The following is a 26,827-nucleotide window of genomic DNA, read 5'->3' on the forward strand; positions in this document are numbered from 1 at the left end:
AGCTGATACTGGAGAAGGTGGTAAAGCCTTCGCGAAAGGATTGGGCAACAAAGCTCGACGATGCATTGTGGGCATACCAGACTACCTATAAGACACCAATAGGTATGTCCTCATATGCGTTGGTATTTGGTAAGGCATGCCATTTGCCACTGAAGTTGGAACACAAAGCGTTATGGGCGGTGAAGAAGCTAAACTTTGACTTAAAGTTAGTAGGAAAAGTGAGAAAACTTCAATTGGTCAAGCTGAAGGAATGGAGAATTAATGTATATGACAACGCAAAGATCTACAAGGAGCGCGGAAAGTACTGGCACGACAAACACATATGCGGCAAGAACCTCCAAGTCGGGTAGAAGGTCTTACTATTTAACTCACAACTATGGCTCTTCCCTGGGAAATTAAAGTCACGTTGGTCCGGACCATTCATAATAAAAAAGGTATCCCCGTATGGTGCGGTCGAGTTATCTAATGATGACGGAACCAACATATTCAAAGTTAATGGGCAAAGAGTGAAAGTGTATTACGGAGAAGGTTGGCACAGCTAAGTCGACTCTATGGACCTCAGAAACTCTGAATGAGAAAGAAGTGGGTGGTCCCTGCACTATCAGGCGATCTAAATTCATCAGGGACACAAGTTTATGAAGTACCCATTGGAATCATGAAATCTTCAAGTTATCTCTACTCCTTAGTATTTTCATTTCACTATCCTTTTATCTAAAAAAAAATGTGATCATGCTGAACAATTGCGGTGAAAGATTTTGTTAACTCTGTTTTTTAAGTATTAGTTGACCCTCTCGATGTTTTTCTTGTAACGATCGAGGTGAACGATTGCAGAGGCACTATACGAAGATACAACTACTTTCTTCCGTCACCGCAATCTAAAGACAGTAGATTGCCGCAAAGCAGGATGCATCAACAAATAATGCGGGCGACAGCGCAAATTTAGGGGTTGTATTTTTCCTTCACTTTATTCCAAATTCTACACTATCACATCGCATTTTAATTTTGAAATTTTATCACCGCATCCTCTTTGATAACTTCAATCATTTAACGTTGATAAATTTAGTAAGTCACCACATTTCTTTTTGCCAATTATGATTTCAATGATGAAACACATGCTTCTATTTTTTCGTATATACTAGAGTCAACTTAATCTTAGAAAAGTCACCTCATGAAATATTTCTAGAAGTTCGTGGTCTGGTAGCTTTCTTTCAAACTGACCCTTTACCAAACTTCCTAAGAACATCGCATGACTTCTTTCAATCTTTTGGAAATGAGGACATTGCCGCATTTTAAATTTGGGGGTGAGGAATTTATTTTCAACCTTGCTATTTTTAGCTTTAACAAAAAAAAAAATCATAACGTTGCGATCGGATCCTACTCGTAGTTGGATGTCCATATGACACACGTGGGGGCAAGCCAAAACGAAGGTAGAAATCGTGATCAACGCATAAATAAATGACCGCAACTCCGTTGACAAGTAGGTATGAGTTTAGTCTGAGAAAAAACGCCTTGCTCGTAGTTGGATGTCCGCATGACACACGTGGGGGTAAGCCAAAACGAAGGCGAGGCAGTTAGATCAGCGCAAGGTCAGAGAAAAATAATAATGTAAAAAATATGCAAGGATAAAAATCATTTAACACCCCAGTGAAAAAAAAAGTTTTTTTGAAATAAATCATGCGATGTCCTGGAATCTAGTAAAGTCCTTTAGAAGGTTAAACTTGCGGTCCCTAGATTTTAGAAATATTTTAAGAAGAGACTTGATAAAAATTAAGGAAATTTTGATGTATAGGATTTGAATGAAGTATCCTTGAAAAATCAAGGAAAAGAGATTGCGGTCGACTTTCTAAAGAAAATCTTTAGCTTATGCTTGAGGACAAGCATTGTTTAAATTTGGGGGTGTGATAACGGGCAGAAATGCACGTTATTGCGGTCGCATGCGTCCATCGCATAAAAACAGTTAATTTTTTTACTTTTGTATAGAATATGTGTTGACGCAAAGCGTAAATTGCGATCACAAGAAAGCAACAATCGAGCGCAGCATTATCGCAAGGCTTTGTGGTGATTTGTGCTCGCAAATATCTGCTCAAGAAGGATTGCCGCATAGAGTTGCCGCAACTTGGTGGGTGCATCTAGGTGAAAAGCATAATAAATCACGATGGGATAGAAAGCTGATGACGGTCGAGTCCGAATTAAGTTGACAGCACTAACGAAACTATTGTAGCAAGTACACTCAACCTTTCGGTGACAAATATTCGGACGCATCAGAAAGAGAATTAATGTCATCCCATTAGTGCAATCATAAGAGAGAAGGCGCTTTCAACCCGAAAGCTCTATAAATACGGAAGGCATCCTTCAGTAAAGGAGTTCGGACAGTTAGAGAATTTTTCCCTAAAAAGAAACAACTTTGTTCATAGTTTCTTTTTTATTTAGAAGGCAGAGCGAGAAGAAGGGAAGAGACGCCCGAAAGATCGCTCATGGTCAACTCGAGAGAGAACCCAGAGGCGTGGAAAGCAGAGAGAGGGCCGACTCTCGCGAGAGTGAGATTATCTTTTGAACAGAGTAGAAAAGACAGGTGTAAAAGCCTTGGGAAATAAAAGATTGCTACCAGAACTCTTTATTCTCATCTTGCATTGTTATTTATTATTTCAACTCTAATTCTTCAACACACATGGAACTTGCTTATCTACATCTGTTCACTCTCTTAAAAGCACGCATGAGTAGCTAAATTTATCGAATGGGTTGAGAAGAACTAAGCTAACATGACCTAGGATCTTCATTGCATGCGATTATCTTGTTTTATGTTGTGCCCAACATCCCTTTAGAGCTACTTGAGAGAGAGTCTAAAGAAAGAACCTAAGACTTGAGAGAGTTAGGTTAGAATCTAGACTCGAGAGAGCAAGATTAGACCTGCATAAGCGAGAGATAGAGACTTAGAGATAAGCTCTGTTTGCCAACATGCATCGCATGCACCCTAGAGATAGGTTATGATATTATGTGGTCACCTTATTTGTGTGTGTGTCATGTTGTCATCGCATAAATAAGAATATGGGCTTATGTGTAGGTTCTATTGACTCATCGCATATATCGCATGCGTTCTAGTCTAGAAGCCGTAGTATTTGCGTTGAGAGATGATTTGCTATTGTATGTGTGTTGCATGATCGGATAACATGAACGCATCCTAGGAAGTGTTAGTTGAATCCCTTCTCAACCCGTTCCCCCCATATTCATTGCATCTTCTGTATTATCAACTCTTTTCGTAACTTCACTGCATTTGTTTATTTTATACCGCAAACAGCAACCCAAAACAACTATTTGATTTATTTGTTACCGCAAAGTCTTCTCGAAAATTATCACAGCATACCGTTTTCCCTAGTCCCTGAGTTCGACCCTGGACTTGCCAGGAAACTCAGTAGGGTTTACACTTGGATTCTACTGAGAAAACTTGTTGCTCAATGCATTTCCATCACCGCATTTCGTTTCATTATTTCATCATATAAAATAACACATCATAAAGGCTAGTACTTATGATAAGCTACTGGCCTAATGTGTACAAGTCATGCTGCATGCAAAATAACATGTTCCCATATAGATGAAGGAAGCTTAGCTCTCATAAGTAATGATCTAGCAATTAACTACAAACGTTTTATGAATGATTCTGCCAAACCATTTTGTGTATGAACATCAACTACAGGATGTTTAACACTTATCCTAATTGATATACAATAATTATCAAAAGCTTGGGATGTAAATTTACCAACATTATTAAGACGAATGATCTTAATTGTATAATCAGAAAATTGTGCTCTTAACTTAATTTTGAGCAAGTAATCTAATGTAAGATTTCAACTTGATAATAAGCACATGTGTGGCCATCTGCTGGATGCGTCTATTAATACCATAAATTATCTAAATGGTCCACTTGGTGCGTTAATAGGTTCACATATATCATCGTGAATTCGTTATAAAAATGTGGGTGATTTAGTCCCCTCTTTGACTGGTGATGGTCTAATAACTAATTTGCCTTAGGAGCAAATATCACATGATAATTCATTAGATTGAAGAATCTTTTTGCTCTTCAATGGATGTCCATTTGAATTCTCAATAATTTTTCTCATCATTATAGATCTTGGATGACCTAATCTGTCATACCAATTTGTAAATATATTTGGATTCATGAACTTCAGGTTCATTGTTTCTTATGTTTCAATGTATATGAGTATAATATAATCCAAAAAATAAAGCAAGCAATTCTTCCAGTTTAATTTTTTCATATGAGGCAATAACTATGATATAAAAATAATCCATATTATTCTTTCTATTTGTCTCAATATGATAACCATTACAACGTATATCTTTAAAACTAAGTAGTTTTTTTTATTGACTAGAGAACAATGCATTGTCAATTATAAATTTTGTTCCTCTAGACAAACTAATATTACTTTTCCAAACCCTTCAATTAAGTTTGTAGAATCTCATATTGTATTAACTTTTGCTTCCAACATTGTTCTCTTTTTCCTTTACGGATGCTTGATAAAGATCGACTAAGTGTTTTGACGTACGATAGGTATGTGACTAATGCCTAGTTATTTCGCATCAGAAACATTTATTTTCAGCACTAATTGAACTCTTATCATGTGGAGCTTTGCCTTTGTGCTCATCATTTTGTATGGTTCTTTTGAAATTTGAATGATTAGAACGACCATCACAAACAAAAAATTATTATTTTTCCTCTGCCATGGTCACGACTGTGACCGCAACCATGACCTCAACCATGATTATTAACATTCAGAGCATTCACTTCAGGGAATGGTGTTATTCCAGTTGATCGAGATTCATGCTTTTTATTAATAACACATTATTTTGTTTGGCCACGAGAAGACATGAAATTAGTTCAGAATACTGTTTAAAACCTTTCCCTCGATATTGTTGCTGCAAGAGCATCAAGAATTGAAATGTAAAAAATGTCTTTTCTAACATATCAACACCAGTAATTTTCTCTCGGCATAACAACTGTTTTAAACGAATTTTAAATAATGCAGAGTTGTAATCACTTACTAATTTAAAATCTTGTAGCCTCAAGTGTAACCACTCATAACGAGCTTTAGGAAGTAGGGGTGAGTGTGGTAGATCTAAAAATCGAGCCGACCGACCCAAACCGGCCAAATGAAGTTAGGCGACCGATAATTAGCAAATTTTGGTCAGAGTCGGTTTAGGATTTTTTGAACCGACCCTCAAGTCGGTCGGTGGAGATGGTCTATTGAGACCCGACTGACCCAACCGAAATTCATATACATATTACTATTTAGTATTTAATATATTAAATTGTGTTTATGTTGTAATTTGGTTGTATTTTATTTTATGTTGTAATTTCTATTTTGATTGTATGTGTCATGTGACATTTCTGATGTGACGTACTATTTGTGTTTTGATTGTATTTTATACTATTTGTGACGTACACTCTCTACTCTCATATTAGTTTTGTTTCCAATATATATACTATGTGCTTCTTTAAGCAAGTAAGCCAACACAATCCCAAACAATGCACATTTTAAATATCAAGGGTTGTCAAATCAAATCATATCAATATTTTATTTTTAATACCTCTATTCCATAAAGTATTAAAATGTAAAATGGTATCTTAAATTATGAATCACAATCACAAGTTAAGAGAGAAAACTAAACATAATTGATAAGGCAATACTCAATCCAAATTGACTAACTAAATTCATAGGAAGAAAAAGGAAGTTAACAAATAATAAATTTTTACATAGTTGAGGCTTGAAGGAAACCATGAATAGGGAAAAATGAAAGTTTTTTTAGACATGAAAATAATTTAAGGTATTTATTACTTTTACTACTCTATTTCTTATTTTACTCGATTTCAACTTTTATAAATCTTTAAATTAGTTTTTTTAAACCTAGTTTTTAATTAGTTGACTTTTGATAATTAATTTAATTTGTATTAGAAAATTACTATTTATTACGATAATGATTTATAACTAAATATAACTAACTACTAAATGGTAAATAATTAAATATAATTTTTTTCTAAGTAAAAATAAATAAATAAAATAATAAAACCAAATCGACCAAACCGACCGACCGGTCGGCCGATCGTGTTTTTGCTCAGTCGACAGTCGGAATGGTTTGGTCAGGTTCAGAACCGATTATGATCGATTCAGCGTTGGTCTAGTCGGAAGATGACCCTGACTAGCCAATGATCACCCCTATTAGGAAGAATAACTGTTTTTTCTTATGATCAAACCTCTCTTTCAATTTTTTCACAAGATACAGAGATCTTTTATTGTAAGATACTCCATTTTCAATCCCTCGTGGAGATGATGATGAAAGAAAATCATAACTTTTACTTTGTCTTGACTGGATGGCGTATTTTCTTTTTTAATAGTCTTTCCAAGATTCCTAGCATCCAGGTGGATTTCGGCATCAAATACCCATGATAAATAATTATTACCGTTAATATCAAGGGCGATAAATTCTAATTTTGTGAGATTTTCCATGGCAGCACTATCATAAAATATTGTATTTATATTAGAAATTTAATAGATATTAAATATGCAAAATAACATTAAATTTATTAATTATAACGAAGAGGGAAAAACCGACGTCCTTTAGAACCTGCCTTTAGCGGAGAAAACTATAGAAGCTCGTACTGATAATGTGTTGTGAATTTGAGAAGCACAAAGGGAACACAGATACCAATAAAATATAATATTAAAACTAAATATAATATAATATAATAATAAAATCAATAAATATTAAAATAAAATAAACATAATAAATAAATTAATAAAATACAAAATAAGAAATTTCTCTAAATTCTCCATTTTCTCTAATTTTTTTGAACTTTGCCCAGTGTGTCTTCCAAAACTCACCAAATGTCACTATTTATAGGTAATTTGACAAGTAGGAGGTAGATTACATAGATATTAATAATGTGTAATGTTAGATACATAGACAATATTTTGAAAAATAGAGACATGACATATAGTCAATGGATACTAAGCATGAAGATTGAATAGACATCTATTATTGTAATATTTATAATAAAAATATCTGTTTTATTTATTCAATTCTAAAATCAACTACCATTAGTTTTGTCATTATCATTATTTTGATGTATTACTTTGGATTTTGGATTGGCTTCTATATCGAGAAAATGTCGACGTAGGTGTCTGGGTGGATCCTGAATTTTATGGCAAGTAACTTATTCTCGTGTATTTACAATAATTTCTCAATTTTATTTTTGATATATATATATTTTTTTTCAACAAAAACTTGGCTCAACTGATATAATGTTCATACTATCAACCATTAACTAAGCAATACCCTAATTAAAAGGGTTAGCGTTTCAAATCTACCCACTTCATATGTTTGTAAAAGTTGAAAAAGAGGATTGTTTTTTTCGTTAGATTTTAGGTTTAGTTTTTAGAGACACTTGGAAGAAGAACGAAACAAAGTATATTAATTAGGCCTATGGTCTATATATTTGTTATTTGTAAAAATGACAAAAATAAAGTCTAACCTACATATAAAGGATAAAATTTGATAAATGTCTTCACTACTAATATACACTTAATACACTATATATTGATATACATTTGATACAATTGATAGATACACTTGACATATACTTGATATACTTGCACTTGACTGATAAACTACTGATAAATTTGTCGATTAGTTACTTGTTTATATTATTGATTATTTAAGAAAAAAAATTGAGATTCAAAGTATCAATCTTGAAATCTATAGACCAAATTGAAAAGAAAAAAAAAGGTCAAATCTCAATAGTAAAATTTCAACATTTTGAAACTAAAGACTAAATTGAAATCAAACTCAAAATTTTAGAGTTAAAAGTGTAATATTTTAAAACTTAAGAACCAAATAAAAATTAAATTTAACACCTATATAAATTTGCCCAAAAAGATTTTTTTTTTCCAGAAAAAACGTAAGAAGATCAATGTAGGTTAGCTTCTATATTGTCCCATGCTAACATAAATCAAGTGTAATATGAACAGGTCAAGATACTACTAACCTAACAATAAACATGCACACTTAAGTTATTTTAACTACTTTCTTATGTGATCATTTTTTTTTTAGTTCATGAGATCTATTTTCATTACCCTCTACATTTCTATTGAAATTAATAGATAATTGAGCCACACTGAAACTTAATTATTTCGAGTCTGTATATAAATAAATACACATCGCATTAGAAATTAAAGTTAGAAGGAACAACTTCTGTTTATGGTTCAAATCTTCTTTGTATATATAAATTAATATTCAAATTTTATATTCAAATACGTTCTCTTAATTAATGTTTCGTTTAGTAATCATTTAATTTTTATTTTTTAAATTAAGTCTATGAACATTCTTTCATCTCCAATATTTTTTTTGTTTTTTTTTATTTTTTATCAATGATTTAAAAAAACAAAGCTAAATTTTGAAAACTAAAAAAAAAAAGTAACTTTTAAAAGGTTGTTTTTGAAATTTGAAATTTGTCTAAGAATTCAACTATGTACTTAAATATGCAAATCATTATAAGAAATAGAAAGAAAATAAACTTAATTTTCAAAAATAAAAAACAAAAAATGAAATAGTTATCAAAAGGACGATAAATGATCTACTAATATAAATCCAGAGTTATATAACATCCCAAATTATTTAAGTTGCATTTAAGGTTTGGAGTTTAAAATATTTTTTGTCCCTAAACTTTTATGAAAATAACAATTTAATTCCCACGCTTTTAAATTTGTAATAATTTAATCACTAGAATTTAATAAGACTAAATCATTACGTAATAAAATTGATAATTAATATTGATAAATTTTTTTCTTAAATTGTTATAAATCTAAAATCGTAAAGATCAAACTATTACGTATTAAAATTTGAAGATGAAATATATATTTAAATCGACTCTAATTAAAACATTATTGACTAAAATTTAGAAACCAAATGGAAAAGCTGAAATTAACGCGTATGGAGGGAGAAAAGATGTATAAATGATTGTATGAACATCCTTATCTTTAGAGAATGGGCAGCAGAATAATTAGGAAAGTGACAATGGTGAGTGATGATTGATGATGCAAAACCAGAAAACAAAAGAAAAAAAATGGAAAGCTCTCCATCTTAACCGGCGAAATTTATCCATTTTAGCCTCTGAAATTGCCACGTCATCGATGTGGGATCCACACCATTACATGAAAACTTTCTTTGCTTTCACACTTAATTTCTTTTTCTTTTATTTTTTTATTTTCTTATTTTTATCACTATAAAAAGGGCTATAGCAGAGAGAGAAATAGAGGAATATTAGATAGCCTATTGAAGTATACTGGCGGTGGAAATGGCCTCGTTCCGGGGGTTTTCTTTTGTGATCACGGTCATCGTCATGGTGGTTCTAGGTCGTTGCTGCGGCGGAGGACACGGCGAGGTTCTTGGTCCGCCGGAAGAATTGGGCATCTGTGCTTCTGCGGTAACCATTCATGGCTATAAGTGTCAAGAAATTCAGGTAATACAATATCATTCAATAACAATTCCGTTTCATTTTTATTTTTAACTTTTCAAAATTATATTTATAAAAACAATTTTAACCTCTAAATTTTCTATACTTCTTATTAATATTTTTCAAAAATCAAACTAAATTTTAAAAATTAAAAATATAGTTTTTTAAAATATGTTTTTTCTTTTTCTTTTTTACTTTTAAAAGTGTAAACTGTTGTAAAAATTTAAGACGTAATTTCAAAAATCTAAAATTAACAATCAATTAATTATTAAATATGACTTTGATTTTTAAAAAAAAAAAATTTAAAAGCATATATAAACATTACTTTCATCCAAATGTATTCTTATCCACTTTTCAATAGGTTTTTTTTCTAATAGGTGTTTTAAAAACTAACATACTTTTTAAAAAAATTAAAGTTATTAGTCAGTTAAAAATTGACATACTTTTTAAAAATTTAAGTTATTAGTTAAGGTTGACTAAAAATTATTTTAAATGATAAAATTATTAAAAATATTTATAAATAATAGTAAAAACATTAAAAAAATTATTTTGAGAACTTTTTAACCAGTTACTCCTATTTTTTAGAACTTTTTAACAAGTTACTTTTATTTTTTATTATTTAAATATTTAATTAAAAAATGGAAAATATGGTAATCAAAGTTGAGGAAAAAATAAGCACAATTTTTAAAAATATAAATTAAAAACTAACAAACGAACCTAATTTTTTTCATTATCCCTCGACTTCTTTTTTTTTTTTTTCAATTTTTTCTTTTTCCTAAGAATATAGTTTTCCTTTTAATTATTGGTTTTATATTAAAAACCTCTTTTTCACCGATTGAGTAATATTAGGCACAATTGCACTATTAATACAAAACCATATTTTGGTCCTAAATAAGATCATTATTCAGGCTATTTTTTCCCCCATAAATACGATATTATCTATTTTTAATTCAAACATGATCTAGGAAAAGATGTGTATGGTAGACATTATTCTCCACTTATATAACACAATTTTTTTTCAGAAACAAAAGGTTTATTTTATCTGACAAAAAAATTGTATTTCAATTGATTAAAATGTTACGTCTCGTCGGATAACTATTTGATATTTGATTTCTGCTGAATATAACAAAATTATCTACTTCTTAAGAAATATTTTCTAAACATACAACAAGCAAAAAGTTTAAAACTTGATTAAAAAAATCAACAAACTAAAGGTGTTGTTAATGACACTTTGATTTTAACTGACTTTATAAAAACTATCCTACTTATGAATTTCCTTTTTAAGGAATTTAGAATTTGTGGTAAGGGTTTAAATCTTTTCAAGGTGAAGACCACTATGTCCTTCAAAATATGACAAAGAAAAAAAAACACAAATTTTCAAAAACCAAAAATTTCTTAAAACTCTAATAAAATTTGAACAATGGCCATGAAAATCCAAACTCTAAATTTATTATGTTATAATAGGTTACGACCGAAGATGGGTGCTCAAATTTGAACAATGATGATAGAAATCCTAATTCTAAATTCGTTGTATTATAATAGGTTACGACCAAAGATGGATACATTTTGAACGTGCAAAGAATCTCAGAAGGTCGCCGTGAAAGTAGTGGTGGAATCAAGAAGCAACCGGTCATCATACAACACGGTGTTCTTGTGGTATGTTTTCTCATTATTATTTTCTTGAAAAAAAAAAAAGCAGTTTAATTTTCTCCATTAAATTAAAAAAAATTAGGAAAATTTTCAAAAATAAAAAAAATAAGAGAAACTATTTACACAAAATAGAAAATTTTGATCTAATTTGATAGAGACTAATAGAGGTTTATCAATGTCTATCAATAGTAGAAACTAATAGAAGGCTATCATTGATATTATGTTATAGTAGAGTTGGCAACGGGGCCGAGGCCGGAGCGGAATAGGGGAGATTCTGCCCCATCCACCCCATCTGTCCCTCCCAACAAGATATTTCCCCCCATCCCCACCCTATCCCCGCAATTGAAGGCAGGGACGGGACGGAGATTCCCCCCATCGAGGATTCCCTAGGGGTTAAACGGGTCCCCGCGGGGACCCATCCCTGTTGTTCTTTTTTTAAAAAAAAATATATTATAATTTAATTATATAATATTTGTAAATAATAATTATTTTTAGGGTGTATTTATAATTATAATATTATATATATTTTATTTGAATATATATATATAATATATATAATATATTTAAAAAAAATTATCGAGGTAGGGGATGGGGACAGAGCAGGGATACTCTCCCCGTCCCCGATTAGAAACCCGGTTAGAAACCCCGGTCGAACTGGGGTTCCCCAGTTCGACCCGTAGGGACCCGACCCCGCATGGATTTTTGCTTATATGACAGTCTATTAGTGTCTATGAGTATTTTTTTTTCTTTACTATTTTTGTCAGTAGTTTGACATTTTTTTTATTGTGAAATTTTTTCAAAAAATAATTTACTAAACTCATCTATCGACACTTTGAAAATGTCCATTGCTAACAAAATTTGTTTTGAATTCTTAGTCAAAATTTAAAAAGAAAAACAAGTTTTTTTTTTTATTTTTTTTAATTACCATTCTGTTTAGTTTTCAATATTTAGTTTGCTTCTTAAAAATAATGGTAGAAAGTAAAGAATATAACAAAAAATTTAGAAACAAAAGAAGAATTTTCTCTAAATTGAAAGGAGGCCTAATTATTATTGAATTAAAAAAAATTAATAATGATTTAAAATGGGTTAAAAGGAAGGTATCATCTTAAACGGATAAAATAAAGATGGGTTGATGGATTTTGATTCTTTTGTCCACAAATCTCCCAATAAAAAGACATACTAAAATTAAAGTTTAGTTATAAATTTAGTCTTGAAGTTGTTAAATTTTGAACAATGTCTTATAAATCATTGATCTTTCAATTTTACAAGTCTATTAATTTTTAACTTTTTTTGTGCAATAGGTCGTTACTATATTTCATAGTTTTTAAGGTTAATTGATCAAGTAATTAATCCAATAGGTAATTAGTCATTACTATATTTAATAATTTTTAAGATTAATTGATCAAGTAATTAATCCAATAGGTCATTGGGCTTTTCAAGTAATTGATCTAATAGGTCACTAATTGATTTTTAAAATTATCTATAAAATTCTAAACTTGTAATTATGTTGCTCTTCATTCGTAAATTTTAAAAGATGTTGAGAAGGTAAAAAATCTTCTAGACACACAATTCAAACATTTTAGGAATCTACTAGACACAAAATCGAAAGTTTAAGAACTATTAAACAATGTAATTTTTAAAATTCACAGATCTGTTGAACATAAAATTTAAACTTCAAAAATCAAGTAAGGATTTTTTTTTTTACATTTAGAGATTAAATTAAAACTCACCCATAAAATTTTTTAAAGTTATGAAATTAAATACCTGAACATAACTCAATATATTTATTGATTAAGAAAGTGTATTATCGACTAATAAATGAAAGGTTAAAGGTTGGTTCCCCGATAAAAAATATATATCAGTTACAAAAGGTATAATAAAAACTGTAAATTAATTACATGGGCATGATTGTGACATGAAATACTTTTAATTATTTTTTTCCACACGTGTATAGATGACATTCACCACACATAAAGATAACATTATGAAGATTATCCCAATTAAGTTTTTTTTTTTTCTTAAGGGAACCAATTAAGTTACTTTTTAGTGATAAGTTTGAGTTGTGGATGTGAGATTATTATTATTAAACCAAGTTTAATTTTTATATAAGAAAATTTGTATAGATAAAAAAATATGTCAAACTATTTATCAAAATAACAAAAAAGATGGACTTCTATCGACATCCATAAGTGATAGACTTCTATTTACTGATAAATATTGATAAAAATCAATCAACTTCTATCTACTTTATTTTGTATAATTAATTTTTTTATTTTTTTATTTATGAAAATTCTCCACACATATATATATGTACGTGTGGCATATGGTATGCCACTTTGAAAAGGTGGTGCCATGAGGCAATACGAGTGAGTTGCACATGTTCATTCCTTTGAGAAACTTTTTCAGCTGGTGCCATTTTTTAATGTCAAATAAATCTTTTTTTTTCTTGTTTTAATATAATTTAAAGTAAAGTAGCCACTGTCTTGTGTTTATTGCTCCACTCCGCTCCCCCTACATTATATTTATATGTAATTTAATTGACAATTTAATAAAAATGTTTGTAATAAGGTTAAATACCATTTCGGTTTCAATTTTGGATTCCGTCGCTATATTTTTTAATTTAGTCTTGATATTTTTAATCAACTTTAAATTTAGTATTTAATTTTTTTTATTGAAAGTTGTTAAATAATAATAATAATTAGGAACTAATTTTAAATTATCAAAAGTACTGCATTACAATGTCTAAACAATATTTTAAATTTATTTTGTAAAATTTTTTTAGTTATAAACCAATTTTAGTTTCACATTTTTTTAAGTACAAAATAACAATTTAAACCCAATACTTTGAATCGTAATAAAATTTAGTTCTTCAACTTTAATATATAAGAATTTAATCTCTATATTTTCTTGTTAGTAACGATTGAATTCTCCATAACGTAAAAATTTTCATCAAATTTAATTTTCAATTTAGATTATGTAGACCCATTTTATTTTTTTGTTTTTGATTTTTGATAATTAAGTTTACTTTTACTCGATTTCTTTCGATGAAATATTTCTTTCTCAAGTACAAATTCTTAACCAAATTTCTAAAATAAAAACAATTCTTTTTTTTAAAAAAATAATTTTGAAAATACTGTTAAAATGTAGTTTAGAAAAAAAAAAAAAAAAAAAAAAAAAGTGACTTGGTCAGTCCCATCATTGAGCCGGTCGAGTTGACCTAGCTGGCTAGCTCAAAAAATCAAATGCCCAAGTGTAGTTCAAGCCCTTTAGGCTTTGAGGTTGGGCTAAACTTAGTCCAACCCAACTTCTTAAACATATTCCTATAATCCAAGCTATGTACCTTGGTCAATGAGCCAAAGTTATATCAGTTTTGGACTAATTCTTTGGATCGAGTTCAAATTGGCCCTTCAAAATTTTCAATGTGGGATGAGAACTAAGTGGTTATTTAATGGTTCACTTTTCAATTCTCATCTATCCTTTCACACACCTTTGATAAAAATTAGTTGGTTTTTTCATTTTAAAATTATTACTATTTATTAATTAGCATTAATAATTATATATAAAAAAATACATTACTATTAGAATGGGCTTTTGAATCAGCCTAACAACCAGATTCAAATAAGGGTTTTCTACACTTGAAACCTAATAAGTAATCTATATTTAATTGATGTTTAAATTTTTCCTTATATATAAAAATGTCTCATTTTCTTAAAAAATTACAATAAAATTAGGATCAAATTATCATTTAGTCCTCAACAATAAATTAATTATATATTTTCTAAAATAGAAAAGAGAAAAAAAAATTTAAATGAGACGTGCTCTTTTAAGGAAAATATATTAAATCATAATATTTTTCAAATACCCATAACTTTCGATATTCTTCAATTTCTCTCTCCAAACTCTCATGTGAATACATATGATATATGCATTTTTTTTTTGTAGTGTTTATAGAAAATTTGATATATATTGTGATATATATATTCGTTTATTTGATATAAATGAGAGTTTTTTTTTATTATTGTTATTATTTAGACTTCATATATTATGATATATACACATTTTTGATTGTTTGAGATTTTTTTATACTTAAACGGTATATATATATTTATATATATATATATATAATATATATATATATATATATTGTGATGTAAATGAAATTTAAGATATATGATGTGATTTATGTTGAACATTAAGCTAATATGTGGTTTATATACCATGATAAATTTCATATATAGTTTATACTGTGATTTATGTCAAGCATTGAGTCAAATTTTAATTTATATATTGTGGTATATTTTATATTTTTGATATGATATTTTCAAATAGCTAACAAAATATTCTAATGTATTTTAAAATAACCATGAATTCAACATATAAACAAGTTATACATAAAACCAACGTAAATAGAAAATAAAATTGTATTACATTTTCTCTCTCCAACTAAATAAAAGAATAAAATTTCAACAAATAAATGCATTTCCACTCTTCAATTAAACAAAAGGAATGAAATCTTAATAAATAAATGCATTTTTCCCCGGTGCTTCGTGAGTATGAAATTTTTTTCTCAATGTCACATTCTCTTTCCAACTGTCCACTACACTCAAGGATATATTAGTAAAAAAAATAAACTAAATTTTATATACGAAAATATATAAAAGTTTGAATATTCATGAAAATAATCCCTTCAAATAAGGCTTAAACGAGTTACCCCATGGGCCGATCCAATTTAAAAAAGTATTATATAATCTAATTTATGAAACGAATGGGATTGGGTCAACAGTTGACCATATGTTGGACTTCGGACTTTTGACTCTAAATATGAGAATAAGAAATGGGTGTTAACGAAATCGTAAGGACTTAGTTTTTATAGTTTAGAAACAAAATTGAGACTTAATTACTATATCAATATACATGATTAAAAGTTTTCATTAAAGCTTAACTAAATGGTTGTTAAGTGATTAAATTGTACAGGACGGAGAGACATGGCTACTGAATTCGCCGGAGCAAAACCTGCCAATGATTCTTGCGGATAATGGGTATGACGTTTGGATTGCAAACACTCGAGGCACTCGGTTCAGCCGCCGCCACAACTCTCTAAACGCCGCCGACCGGGCCTTCTGGAATTGGTCTTGGGACGAGCTCGTCGTCTATGATATCCCCGCCGTTTTTGACCATGTTTCTCAACAAACTGATCAGAAGATCCACTACGTCGGCCATTCCCTAGTGAGTCTCATTTTAATTCTTTTTTTTAGTATATATAAATTATAGAAAATTTAATATCCTTAAAACTTTTTTTATAAATAATTTTTATTTTAATTTTTCTGAACTTTCAAATCTTTCAATAATATCAATAATTTTCCTAGACTTTCAGGGAAAAAAAAAACAAAAAATATCAATAATATTCTTGAACTTATATGAAAAAAAATATATTTAAGAAATGTTGTTATCATTAGTCAATTTATAAACCATGTTAAGTTCTAAGGTTCCTCGTGGTTAACAATTTAGTTGACCACTAAACCACAATGCATAAAGTTCAGAAAAATTATTAAAAAGTAGTAAGAAAACAAAAATAGAAAAGTTGTGCACATTTTTAATTAGGGATCAAACCCAAGCATGAGAGGCGGGAGACAAATGCTTCTATTGCTGGGATAAATACTATACTTTTAACATCAACTCTTATGAATCTAATAAAATACCATTCAACTAGAAACAACAATAATAATCAAATAAGAACACAAACAATTTTAACGTGGAAAAACCCTCTCAATGTGGGAATAAAAAACTACGGATCACAGTTAAAATCTCCACTATAATCAACAATCGGTACAAGCAAGTTCTCCCTAGTCACAACTAGAGATATACACAATATGTATCTCAAGATTAACAATCTCGACAACAAACGACAACAAATAGAGAAGAATAAAACAAGAAAGTTCTCACTTAATGTGGCAACCAATTACCAACGGTATCTGATTGTATGTAACTCCAAACGAAATCTCCGTCGTCTAGATTGAAGACCCTCGTATTAAAAACACACTGTCAAAATTTCAGCTCGATCCCAAATGACTGAAAAACGTTGTTAGTTGGACTGAAGCTTTCTTCAATTTTCTCTGCCATTTTTCTTCTTCTCAGTTTGTGTGTAACACATACAGACTGCTACAATTTTTTTTTTTTTTTTTTTTTTTAAACAAAACCTAATATGGCCTTAGTGGACCTTAATTGTGGGCCTTCACAAATTTGTGAAATAACTCAACAAATCTGACCCTATTTTACTTTGTGGAGGGACTTGTCATTTCTGCAGCGGAACGACAAAACTCAAGCTTCTCTCTTGGTAGATTCTTCGTCAATATATCAGATCCATTATGATTAGTATGTATCTTCTCAAGCTCAAATAATTCATCATTCAAACCATCTCTCATCCAATGATACCTCACATCTTTATGCTTTGTTCTAGAATGAAAGGTAGCATTCTTACCAAGATGAATAACACTCTGATTGATGCAATATATCACATATCTTTGTTGCTTGAAGCCAAGCTCTTGTATAAAGCGCTTCATCCACAATGTCTCTTTACAAGCCTCTACTATTGCAATATACTCTGCTTCAGTTGTAGAAAGTGCAACACACTTCTACAACCTTGACTACCAAGACACTGCACCACCTGCAAATGTCATCAAGTAACCGGAAGTAGATTTTCTATTGGCTAGATCTCCTGCCATATCTGAATTAGTATACCCAGTGAGTACTCGCGCTTTCCACCTTCACATGTGAGCTTCAAACTAGAAGTGTCTCTTAAGTACCTCATGATGCACTTGACTGCCTCTCAATGTTGTTTTCTTGGAATTAGACATAAAATGGCTAACAACACCAACAACATGAGCAATATCAGGTCTAGTACATACCATGACATACATCTGATAGAGTAAAGATGCATAAAACAGAAGATAACAAAATCATTAAGCACTCTAATTACACTTACTTTGAGTAAAAAACATGCTAAAACATAAGTTTCAAATAAATAGGGTTTTAGATATACAACCTTCGTAGATTTCCACTTGCTCCTTGCTAAAACCACAGAATTGACTTTCAACTTTTTGAGTAGACCACTAAGAGTATCTTCTCTACTATTCTCAACCTTAGATTTGAGTGGTGAAACTTTGAATTGAGAGGGATTGAAAACCACTAAGAGTATCTTCTCTACTATTCTCAACCTTGAATTTGAGTGGTGAAACTTTGAATTGGGAGGGATTGAGATGGGTTTTTGAGAGTTTGAGAGCAAGACTGACTTTTTCACATTTTCTGTAAAAGATCTGATTGCATGAAGCTTCAAAATCAGATATTTAAGCTTTTATTAAGTTAAAACATGCAAGCACTTACTCATTTAGTTGATTGACACTTCAATTAGCACTTAGTAAGTGTGATATGTGTTAAAATGTGGAGAAATCCACTAAAAAAATTTCAACCTTGGATTTTTCTACTCAAACTTAAAAAATTCCAATTTCAAATTAATTAATTATATTTAATTTTAAAAATAAATTAAATATAATTTAAATTCAATTTCAAAAATTGAATTTGCTTTTAAATTTGAAAATAATTTTGTTAAATAATAATTTAATATCAAATATTAAACTAATAAAAAAAACCTAATTCAAACATGAATCTCTATTCATATAATCAATATCTAAATCATTATTCAAATATTTAGAACTCTCCAATTATGTTTAATTACAACAAAATTAAACGTTAATTATATCAAATATAATTATCCAAATTCTAAATTGAAATTTGAACATTTTAAATTCCAAAACTTAATTTCAAATTGGAACGTTTCAAATTCACTCAATATTCTGATCCAAGGTTTAATCTTTTACGAGCTAGTAGAGGGACCTTATGGACTTACAGATCACGAGTTCCAACGATTTCAGATTAATCGATTAAACTCTTTAATCCGAATTAATCAATATTCGTTAACCACCGAGACACACCACTATAGCTCGATGGTTGCACTCTCCTCACTGTAGATATATTTCTGTCCACTTAATTTCACCATCTCAGTAAGTCGATCTTTCACATATCATTCGTATTTACAGCTAGGTCAAAATATCATTTTACTCCTGTAAATACATCTTGCTTCTTAAGCCACCACTGATCCTCTAATGAATAATTGGTTTATAGTCCAACTAATAAACCATGTCCCTCTCAGCCATGAGAGGGCGGGACCCTTTTGTTCAAGACCAGGAATCAGTACTTAAGGGAACAACCTATCTGCTAACCCTAAAATGGGTAGGAGTGAATTCCATCTTGCAGAACTATGTCCCCAACTATCTATCTGATCTTATCCCCAAAATGGGAGACTTATTGAGCAGTGTTGTTGAACTATTCTCACCTATGCAAATTAAAGGATAATCTCAAATAAACAGGAGTTCATAGTTAGTTCAAGATTAAGATCGAGTTACCCTAGGTCATCGAATTGAAATAGTCAATTTTAATAGTAAACAGTTGTTATAAAGAAAAGTGATTATTTCATGGTCTAGTCTTATGCAAACGTCTTTTGCATTGGATGCCTCCACTCGCATGTCTGACTGTGAAGAAGAGCCCTATAACTTTCTTCTCATCTCCTTGTTCAACACCCTACGTTTTACTAAGTCCATACTTAGTATAACATTTGGGGCTGACTTTGATAAGGAAGTTCTGAATATCTCCCACGAGTCCGACAATGGACCAAGGACCCATGACCCATATAACTCATCCTCAAACTTGATATTCATCCTAGATAACTGATTCATGATACCTCGGAATGTATTCAAGTGATCTAACATGGGTGTTCTATCTTGATACTTCAACTTCATCATTTGTTTGTTAAAAAAACATTTTATTATTACCAGTTTTAGAGGAACAAAGCGACTCAAGCTTGTTCTACATAGTTCATGCATGAGTTTCTTCACCAATATGATTTAGAAAATTATCTTCTACCCATAGTCTCATAATCCCACACACTTTCCTATGACATAAATTCTCATTTTCTATCAATTTTATCATCAAGCTTTTCTTTAAAAAAAAATTAGAAGATACAAATCATTCACATATAAAATGTCTTCCATTTTTTTTTTCTTTTCCAAACTCGATAATTTGACCCATTAAAGGTTGACCATCTTAGCTGAACTAGTATCCGTTATTTAACACAAGGCAATCACAATTAATTTAACTAACTCTCTGATACCACTTTGTTGGGATAAATACTATACATTTAGGATTAATTATCCCATCTTGTGTGAATGTAATAGAATACTAATCAACTAGAAACAATAATAATAATCAAGTAAGAACACAAGCAATTTTAACGTGGAAAAACTCCTCTCAATGTGAGGAGTAAAAAACTACGGACCGAAGTCAAAATCTCCACTATAATCAACAATGGGTACAAGCAAGTTCTCCCTGGTCACAACTAGAGGCATACACAATTGTATCTCAAGATTAACAATCTCGGCAACAAATAACGACAAATAGAGAAGAATAAAATAAAAAAGATCTTACTTGAAGTGGCAAACAAAATCTCCACTATCCAGATTAAAGATCCTCGTGCTAACATGCTGTCAAAATTTTAGCTTGACCGGACCACAGATCAATTCCCAAATGATTGAAAATTTTTTTTGGTCAGAGTGAAGCTTTCTTCAATTTTCTCTACAATTTTTCTTCTTCTCAGACTATACGTGTAAGACACAAGTTTTGTTTTTAGGATATTTGTAATGCATAGTAGAATAAGAGAAAAAATCTAAAAATATATTACATTTTTAAAATATTTGTAAATATGGATGAGTTGATCAGTCAATTTTTTATTTTTTTTAATATCCAATTTCGCTCTCCCTTGTCTTATTTTGTTGTACAACTTTTTTTTTTATTTTATTTCTCTTCTTTGGTTTTTCCTTTCTTTTTTTTTTCATTTTTTTCATTTTATTTTCTTTCTTCAGTTTTTTATTATTTTCTTTCTTCAGCTCTTACTTATTCATTTTTTTTAATTTTTATTTTCTTCCATTTCTTCCATTTCTCCAAGTTTTGTTTCTTCCCTTTTTTTTTTATTATTTTATTTTCTTGTCTTTCTCCGATTTTTTGCTTCTTCTCTTTCTTTTTCTTTTTCTTTTTCTTTTTGCTTTTTAGTTTTTCTTCCATTTTTCCAGTTTTTGCTTCCTTTTTTCTATTTAATTTTCTTTATTTTTCTTCAGTTTTTGCTTCTTCTCTTTCTCTTATTTTTAAAACTTTTCTTTCCTTTATTTGAATTTTTTCTTCTTCNCAAGTTTGATTATTATAACAAATAATAAATATAAATAGCAAATGAAAGTTTATCAGTGATAGCCACTAATATTTTCTATCATTGATAGCTTAATCTTTGATTATATTTTCGTAGTTAATAGCCACTTGTAGAAATCTATCATTGATAGCCAACTTAGTGAATTTAATTAATAAAGTTGAATCTCGAACTGAAATGTAAGTGGAATGCCTAGAAGTTATCACTAATAGAATGTTTATCAGTGATAGAAGCTATCATCGAAAAGAAAAGAGACTTATAAATGTTTGGGAAGGACAAGAAAGGGGCAAAAAGGTGTTTAGTGGTTATGATTGATAGAAGCTACTACTAATAGCATGTTACCAATGATAGGAGCTAATACTAATGACATGTTATCGATGATAGAAGTTATCCGATAACACGTTATCGGTGATAGAAGTTATCCAATAACACGTTATCGGTGATAGAAGCTACCACTGATAACACGTTATCAGTGATAGAGAACTATCACTGATGGCATGATATCAGTGAGATCGTTGATAGCATCTTATTAGTGATGTTATTAGTGAAAGAAGCTATCACTGATAACCACAATATGAGTGATGTTAGTGATATTGGTGATAAAACTTAAATGATATCTATATATCGAGTTTCTTTCAAAGGTGATAACCAGTTATAGAAATCTATCATTAATAGCCTTAAGTGTTAATATTTCAAGGTTGATTCTAATTGATGAAAGTCTAGATAATGACTGATAGCTACTATCAGTGATAGCCATGATAAAAGATTATTAGTGATAACTATTATGGTAATCAAAGTTGTTGATCTTCTTTCAAAGTTGATCACTATTTATAAATATATCATTGATAGCCACTGCTAGCGTTAAGTAGTAATATTTCAACGTTGATTCCAATTGATGAAAGTGAATCAATGATAGCTAATAATAATTGATAGCAAATTAAAAGTTAATATTTCAAGATTGTATTAATTTTTTTAAAATTGAAAGCCATCATTGATAGTAACTATCATCGATAGCAATTGATAGAAGCTATCAACGATAACAGCTGATAGAACCTATCAGTGGTCATCACTGATAGCTGCTATTAGTAGCTGCTATCAGTGATAGCTTTTAATTTGAGAAAATCGGGAAAAAAATGGTGGCTAGGCATGGGATTTTTAGTCTCTTACCATTTTTTATCTATATATGCAATTATTTTATTCTTGTACTACATATTCTATTATTTTGGGCTTAAATTCTATTTATCTAACTAGCCCTTGTTTTTAAAACGAAAACCTAATATGGCCCTAATGGGCCTTAATTGTGGGCCTTCACAAATTTGTGAAATAACCCAATATTTATCACTTGAGCATGAACATAATTTTGGTTTTTAAAAACGAAAACAGTTTTTTTTTTTGTTGGTTTTCAAAATTTCTTAACAATTTTAAAAACGCTTATAAAACTGAAAAGATAGAAAATTCAATTGGATACCGCATAGCTCTGCTTTTCAAAATCTAAAATCTAGAGCTCAAAAACTAATTGATTATCCAACAACCCCTAAAAGATTGAGGAATGGAAGTAGGAGTTAGAAATAATTGAAGCAAAAAGAGAAATTAGAGTAATGCTAGGCCATAGATTAAAACAGAAGAAAGAGGTGATGTATAGTATATAAACACTTTTCGTTCACATACAAACGGTAAGAGGATTTTTTTTTTTACTTTTTCTAGAAAGATTTAGGTACTAAACATCTATCAAAAGTTTAGGTATATTTTTTAAACGAGGTAATAACGATTTCTAAAATATAAATTTTTACCAAGTTAAAAGATCTAAGTATCAGAGATTGTTATGATAGGGAACATTGCTAGTACTAGCCTCATTGTCGGAAGGAAAGTTGGTGAACCAGTTGCAGTCGGCGGCGTTCTTGAGCCCCATCGCATATCTCAGCCATATGACCACCATTGTTGGAGCCTTGGCTGCTCGATCGCTCCTCCCCGAGGTTCGTCGCTGTTAATTTATTATGGTTATTTACTGCTTTAAATTATATGCATGTTTTAGTTTATTATTTACCATTTTTTTGTCTCTATTTACAACACTTTTATAAGTTATTAGCAAAATAGGTACTTGTACATGTGGACTTTAACCTAGCTAGCCTCAATGTTTAGTGAGATTGACAATCTCTCCCTCAATTCTATTGCCTCTCCTTTTCTTAATTTGATTTTAACGATGACTTTTGAGAGTGAATTTTATGATAGAGGCGTATTATAGAAAAAATATTCTAATACTGTGAAAGTAACATACTCCGTTTATTTATATTATAGAATTGTTTTCATAAATATTAATGGACCGTAACTTAATATGAATGGGTCTTATTCTATTTTTAAAAGCATGATGATAGTTTTATGTTTTATCTAATGTTTTGTTTTTTCTTTCCGGCAGAAAGTTACTGCGTTGTTGGGTATTGCAGAGTTCAATCTAAAAAGGTACCTAGCTTCTCCTTTCTCCAATATTTATTTTCCATTTTATTAGACAGAATAAAAAGTATAATTCTTGTTTTTAATTATCAAAATAGCATAGGAAATATGTAAAATTTTGAATATGGTAGAAAGTTTACAACTTTTAAAAACTAATATGATCCAAATCAAAGTTAAGAAAAGGTAAATTTATGCTATATTTGAAAAAAGAACGAAAATTTATGATATTTTTAAAAATAAAGATAAAGTTAAGCTATGGTGTGAAAATTCCTCTCTTCATCTTTATTTATTGTTTTCTTTGATTTTAAACTTAAAAAATTGAAATTTTACGTAAGAAAATCATCTTTCGAAATAAATGATACCAAAATTACTATCTAATATTTTATTCTTAGTTTTTATTATGCTTTTACAGAGGAAAATATTATAGCAATATTCTTTTAAAAAAATGATAAAAATAGAAAACAATTGAGAAATAATAAATAAGAAAATCTAAAAATTTATAAAGGTTTAAAAATAAATAAAAGAATGTATTGTTTTCAAATATAGTAAAATGAGCCAAAAAATATTATCATAGTGACAAATACTAATATTAATCAGTTTTGTCATTTTAAATAATTACCTAAAAGAACTATTCAATTGTCATTAGGTGTTATTTTCAAAACTAAAATAAAATAACAATAGTGTAACCGAACCATTTCGCAATTGTTAAATCTTTTTTTCTAATGATTCACCTAACATAAATAATAAGTTAAAATATTATTTTTCTACTTTGAAGTTTATTTAATTTTATGTTTTGTACTAAGAAAATTTAAATTTAGTTCACTTGTTGATATTTTAAATTCTTTTTTATTATTTATTAATATTTTCACTCTATATTTTGAAACATAATCTACATATCATGTTTCATCATATGAAAATTATTATTATTATTTAGCCAATTTCAATAAAGTTAATTTCATAAGACTAAATTTAAGATTTATTAAAAGTATAAAAACTAAAATTGGATATCTAAAAATGAATGAGACTAAAATTGAATAAACTTCGAAGTATAGGGATCAAAATGATATTTTAATTTAAATACTAACGCATTAGGATATGGCTTATATATAAGAATTATTATTTTCTATTTGTTTTTTTACCACCTAAATTTGTGGTGTTGATCTATTTTGTGTTTAATTACAATATCAGGAAGGAAGTGGAGACCATTCTGAAAGTTTTGTGTACTCATCCAGGAGTCAATTGCTATGATTTGTTAACTGCAATTACTGGTATCTACCTTCTGGGTTTTTGAAAAATCACTTTTTTTTTTTAATTAAAAAAATAGTAATAAAAGTACTTTTTAGGAAGCATTATTACTTTGAATTATGTTTGATATACCTTTGAATTAATTTTAAAATTCTCTAAAACAATTCAAAAAATTGTTTCAAAGTGGTTGATTATGAAATCTTCATAGTATGTAATTATTAGAAAAAATAATGTTTCTAATTAATAGAGAATCCTCTTTTAATTAAGAAAAAAAAAAAAACCTGTCAACTAGAAAGTATAAACCAAAGAATTTTGAAAATGTTATTTGGAGAGATTTTGAATATAGGATGGTTTATGTTGTCTTTTTGTTTTGTTTGCTAAATTGTTATTAAAAATACTTAAATACATCTCGAGTGTATCTATTTTTATGCAAGTATCGAATCACAAGTTATCATTTAATATATATTTTAAAAATATTTTTATTCGGGAATGCATGAAAATCATTTGTTGACATTTCCATTAACAAAATGCAGGACGTAATTGTTGTCTCAACTCATCTACGATTCAACTCTTTCTCGAGAATGAACCTCAATCAACATCGACAAAGAACATGGTTCACTTGGCTCAAAGTAAGCTTTACGACTCATTAAGCATTGATTTTATGGTTTCGAAAAAAGGATTTTTTGATATAATTTATACATACTGAAGTAAACTAGTAATTTAACGAAAACATTAATGTTAACATATGTTGTTTTGATTGGGTTGGAAAAGCTGTTAGAACTGGAGTATTAGCAAAATACAACTATGGGAGGGTAGATTACAACCTGATGCACTATGGAGATATCCATCCCCCAGTATACAATCTCTCGAACATTCCACACAACCTCCCCATTTTCATCAGCTATGGGGGTCGAGATGCACTCTCCGATGTGCGAGACGTCGAGCGCCTCCTCAACCATTTCAAGCTCCACGATGTAGACAAGCTCGCCGTCCAGTTTGTCCAAAAGTATGCCCATGCTGATTACATTATGGGGGTTGATGCCAACAGCATTGTTTACAATCCTCTCGTTGCCTTCTTTAAGAAGCATGGTTCGGCCTAAATCGAGGCTGGTTTCTCTGTTATCAATGGTGTTGGTTTGAACTTTCGGAAGAATGATATCACAAAGAACCGGGGTTCATATGGCTCTAGCGAGAAGCCAGAAGAGTTTGGACCTCTGTGTTCTGTAACGTTAAATTACTGTTTTGTCTTTCATAATATGTAAGCTTTCAAAGAATGCAATAGCTAATAATTTGTAGCTCAAGCACATTTTTTTCAATCTCATGTGGATGTGGGTTGGTTGATGGTGTTGAGCCATGTTTTGAGGTGATTTCAATCTTGATTTTAATCATTTCAAAATCACTAGTTTCTAAATGTCTTAAATCATGATATTTTATAAGATTGATCCACAAATGAGATGAAGAATTATTAAGATTGTCTAAGGAAATGTGTCCTAAGACGCCTCAAGAGGTTGAGGAAATGAGACGGGTCCAACATACGTCTGCCGTTGGCAGTTTGATGTATACAATGCTCTGTACTAGACCAGACATTTGCTATACTGTGAGAATAATCAGTAGGTATTAGTCTAATCTAGGACAGGGTCACTGGACTGCAGTCA

The 26,827-nt window shown here is 29.8% G+C and overlaps 1 protein-coding gene across 1 annotated transcript; it reads left to right on the plus strand.

The window, feature by feature from the left end:
• Window positions 1–9,310: 9,310 nt before the first annotated feature.
• LOC120073144 (triacylglycerol lipase 2) lies at window positions 9,311–26,523 on the plus strand. Its single transcript, XM_039025797.1, has 8 exons — window positions 9,311–9,529; window positions 11,066–11,179; window positions 16,148–16,399; window positions 23,309–23,452; window positions 23,893–23,936; window positions 25,116–25,195; window positions 25,706–25,801; window positions 25,944–26,523. Exons 1-8 carry the CDS (start codon window positions 9,365–9,367, stop codon window positions 26,270–26,272), a joined length of 1,224 nt encoding a protein of 407 aa, XP_038881725.1. The 5' UTR covers window positions 9,311–9,364; the 3' UTR covers window positions 26,273–26,523.
• The last annotated feature ends 304 nt before the right edge of the window (window positions 26,524–26,827 follow it).

Source organism: Benincasa hispida, chromosome 1 (assembly GCF_009727055.1).
Source record: "Benincasa hispida cultivar B227 chromosome 1, ASM972705v1, whole genome shotgun sequence".
NCBI lineage: Eukaryota > Viridiplantae > Streptophyta > Magnoliopsida > Cucurbitales > Cucurbitaceae > Benincasa > Benincasa hispida.

Excerpts from the sequence above, each read along its gene's own strand:
- LOC120073144 (XM_039025797.1), top strand. The coding sequence starts at position 9,365 with ATGGCCTCGTTCCGGGGGTTTTCTTTTGTGATCACGGTCATCGTCATG. Across the intron at positions 9,530-11,065 it reads ATAAGTGTCAAGAAATTCAG|GTTACGACCAAAGATGGATA; the intron begins GTAATACAATAT and ends GTATTATAATAG. Across the intron at positions 23,937-25,115 it reads GCAGAGTTCAATCTAAAAAG|GAAGGAAGTGGAGACCATTC; the intron begins GTACCTAGCTTC and ends TTACAATATCAG.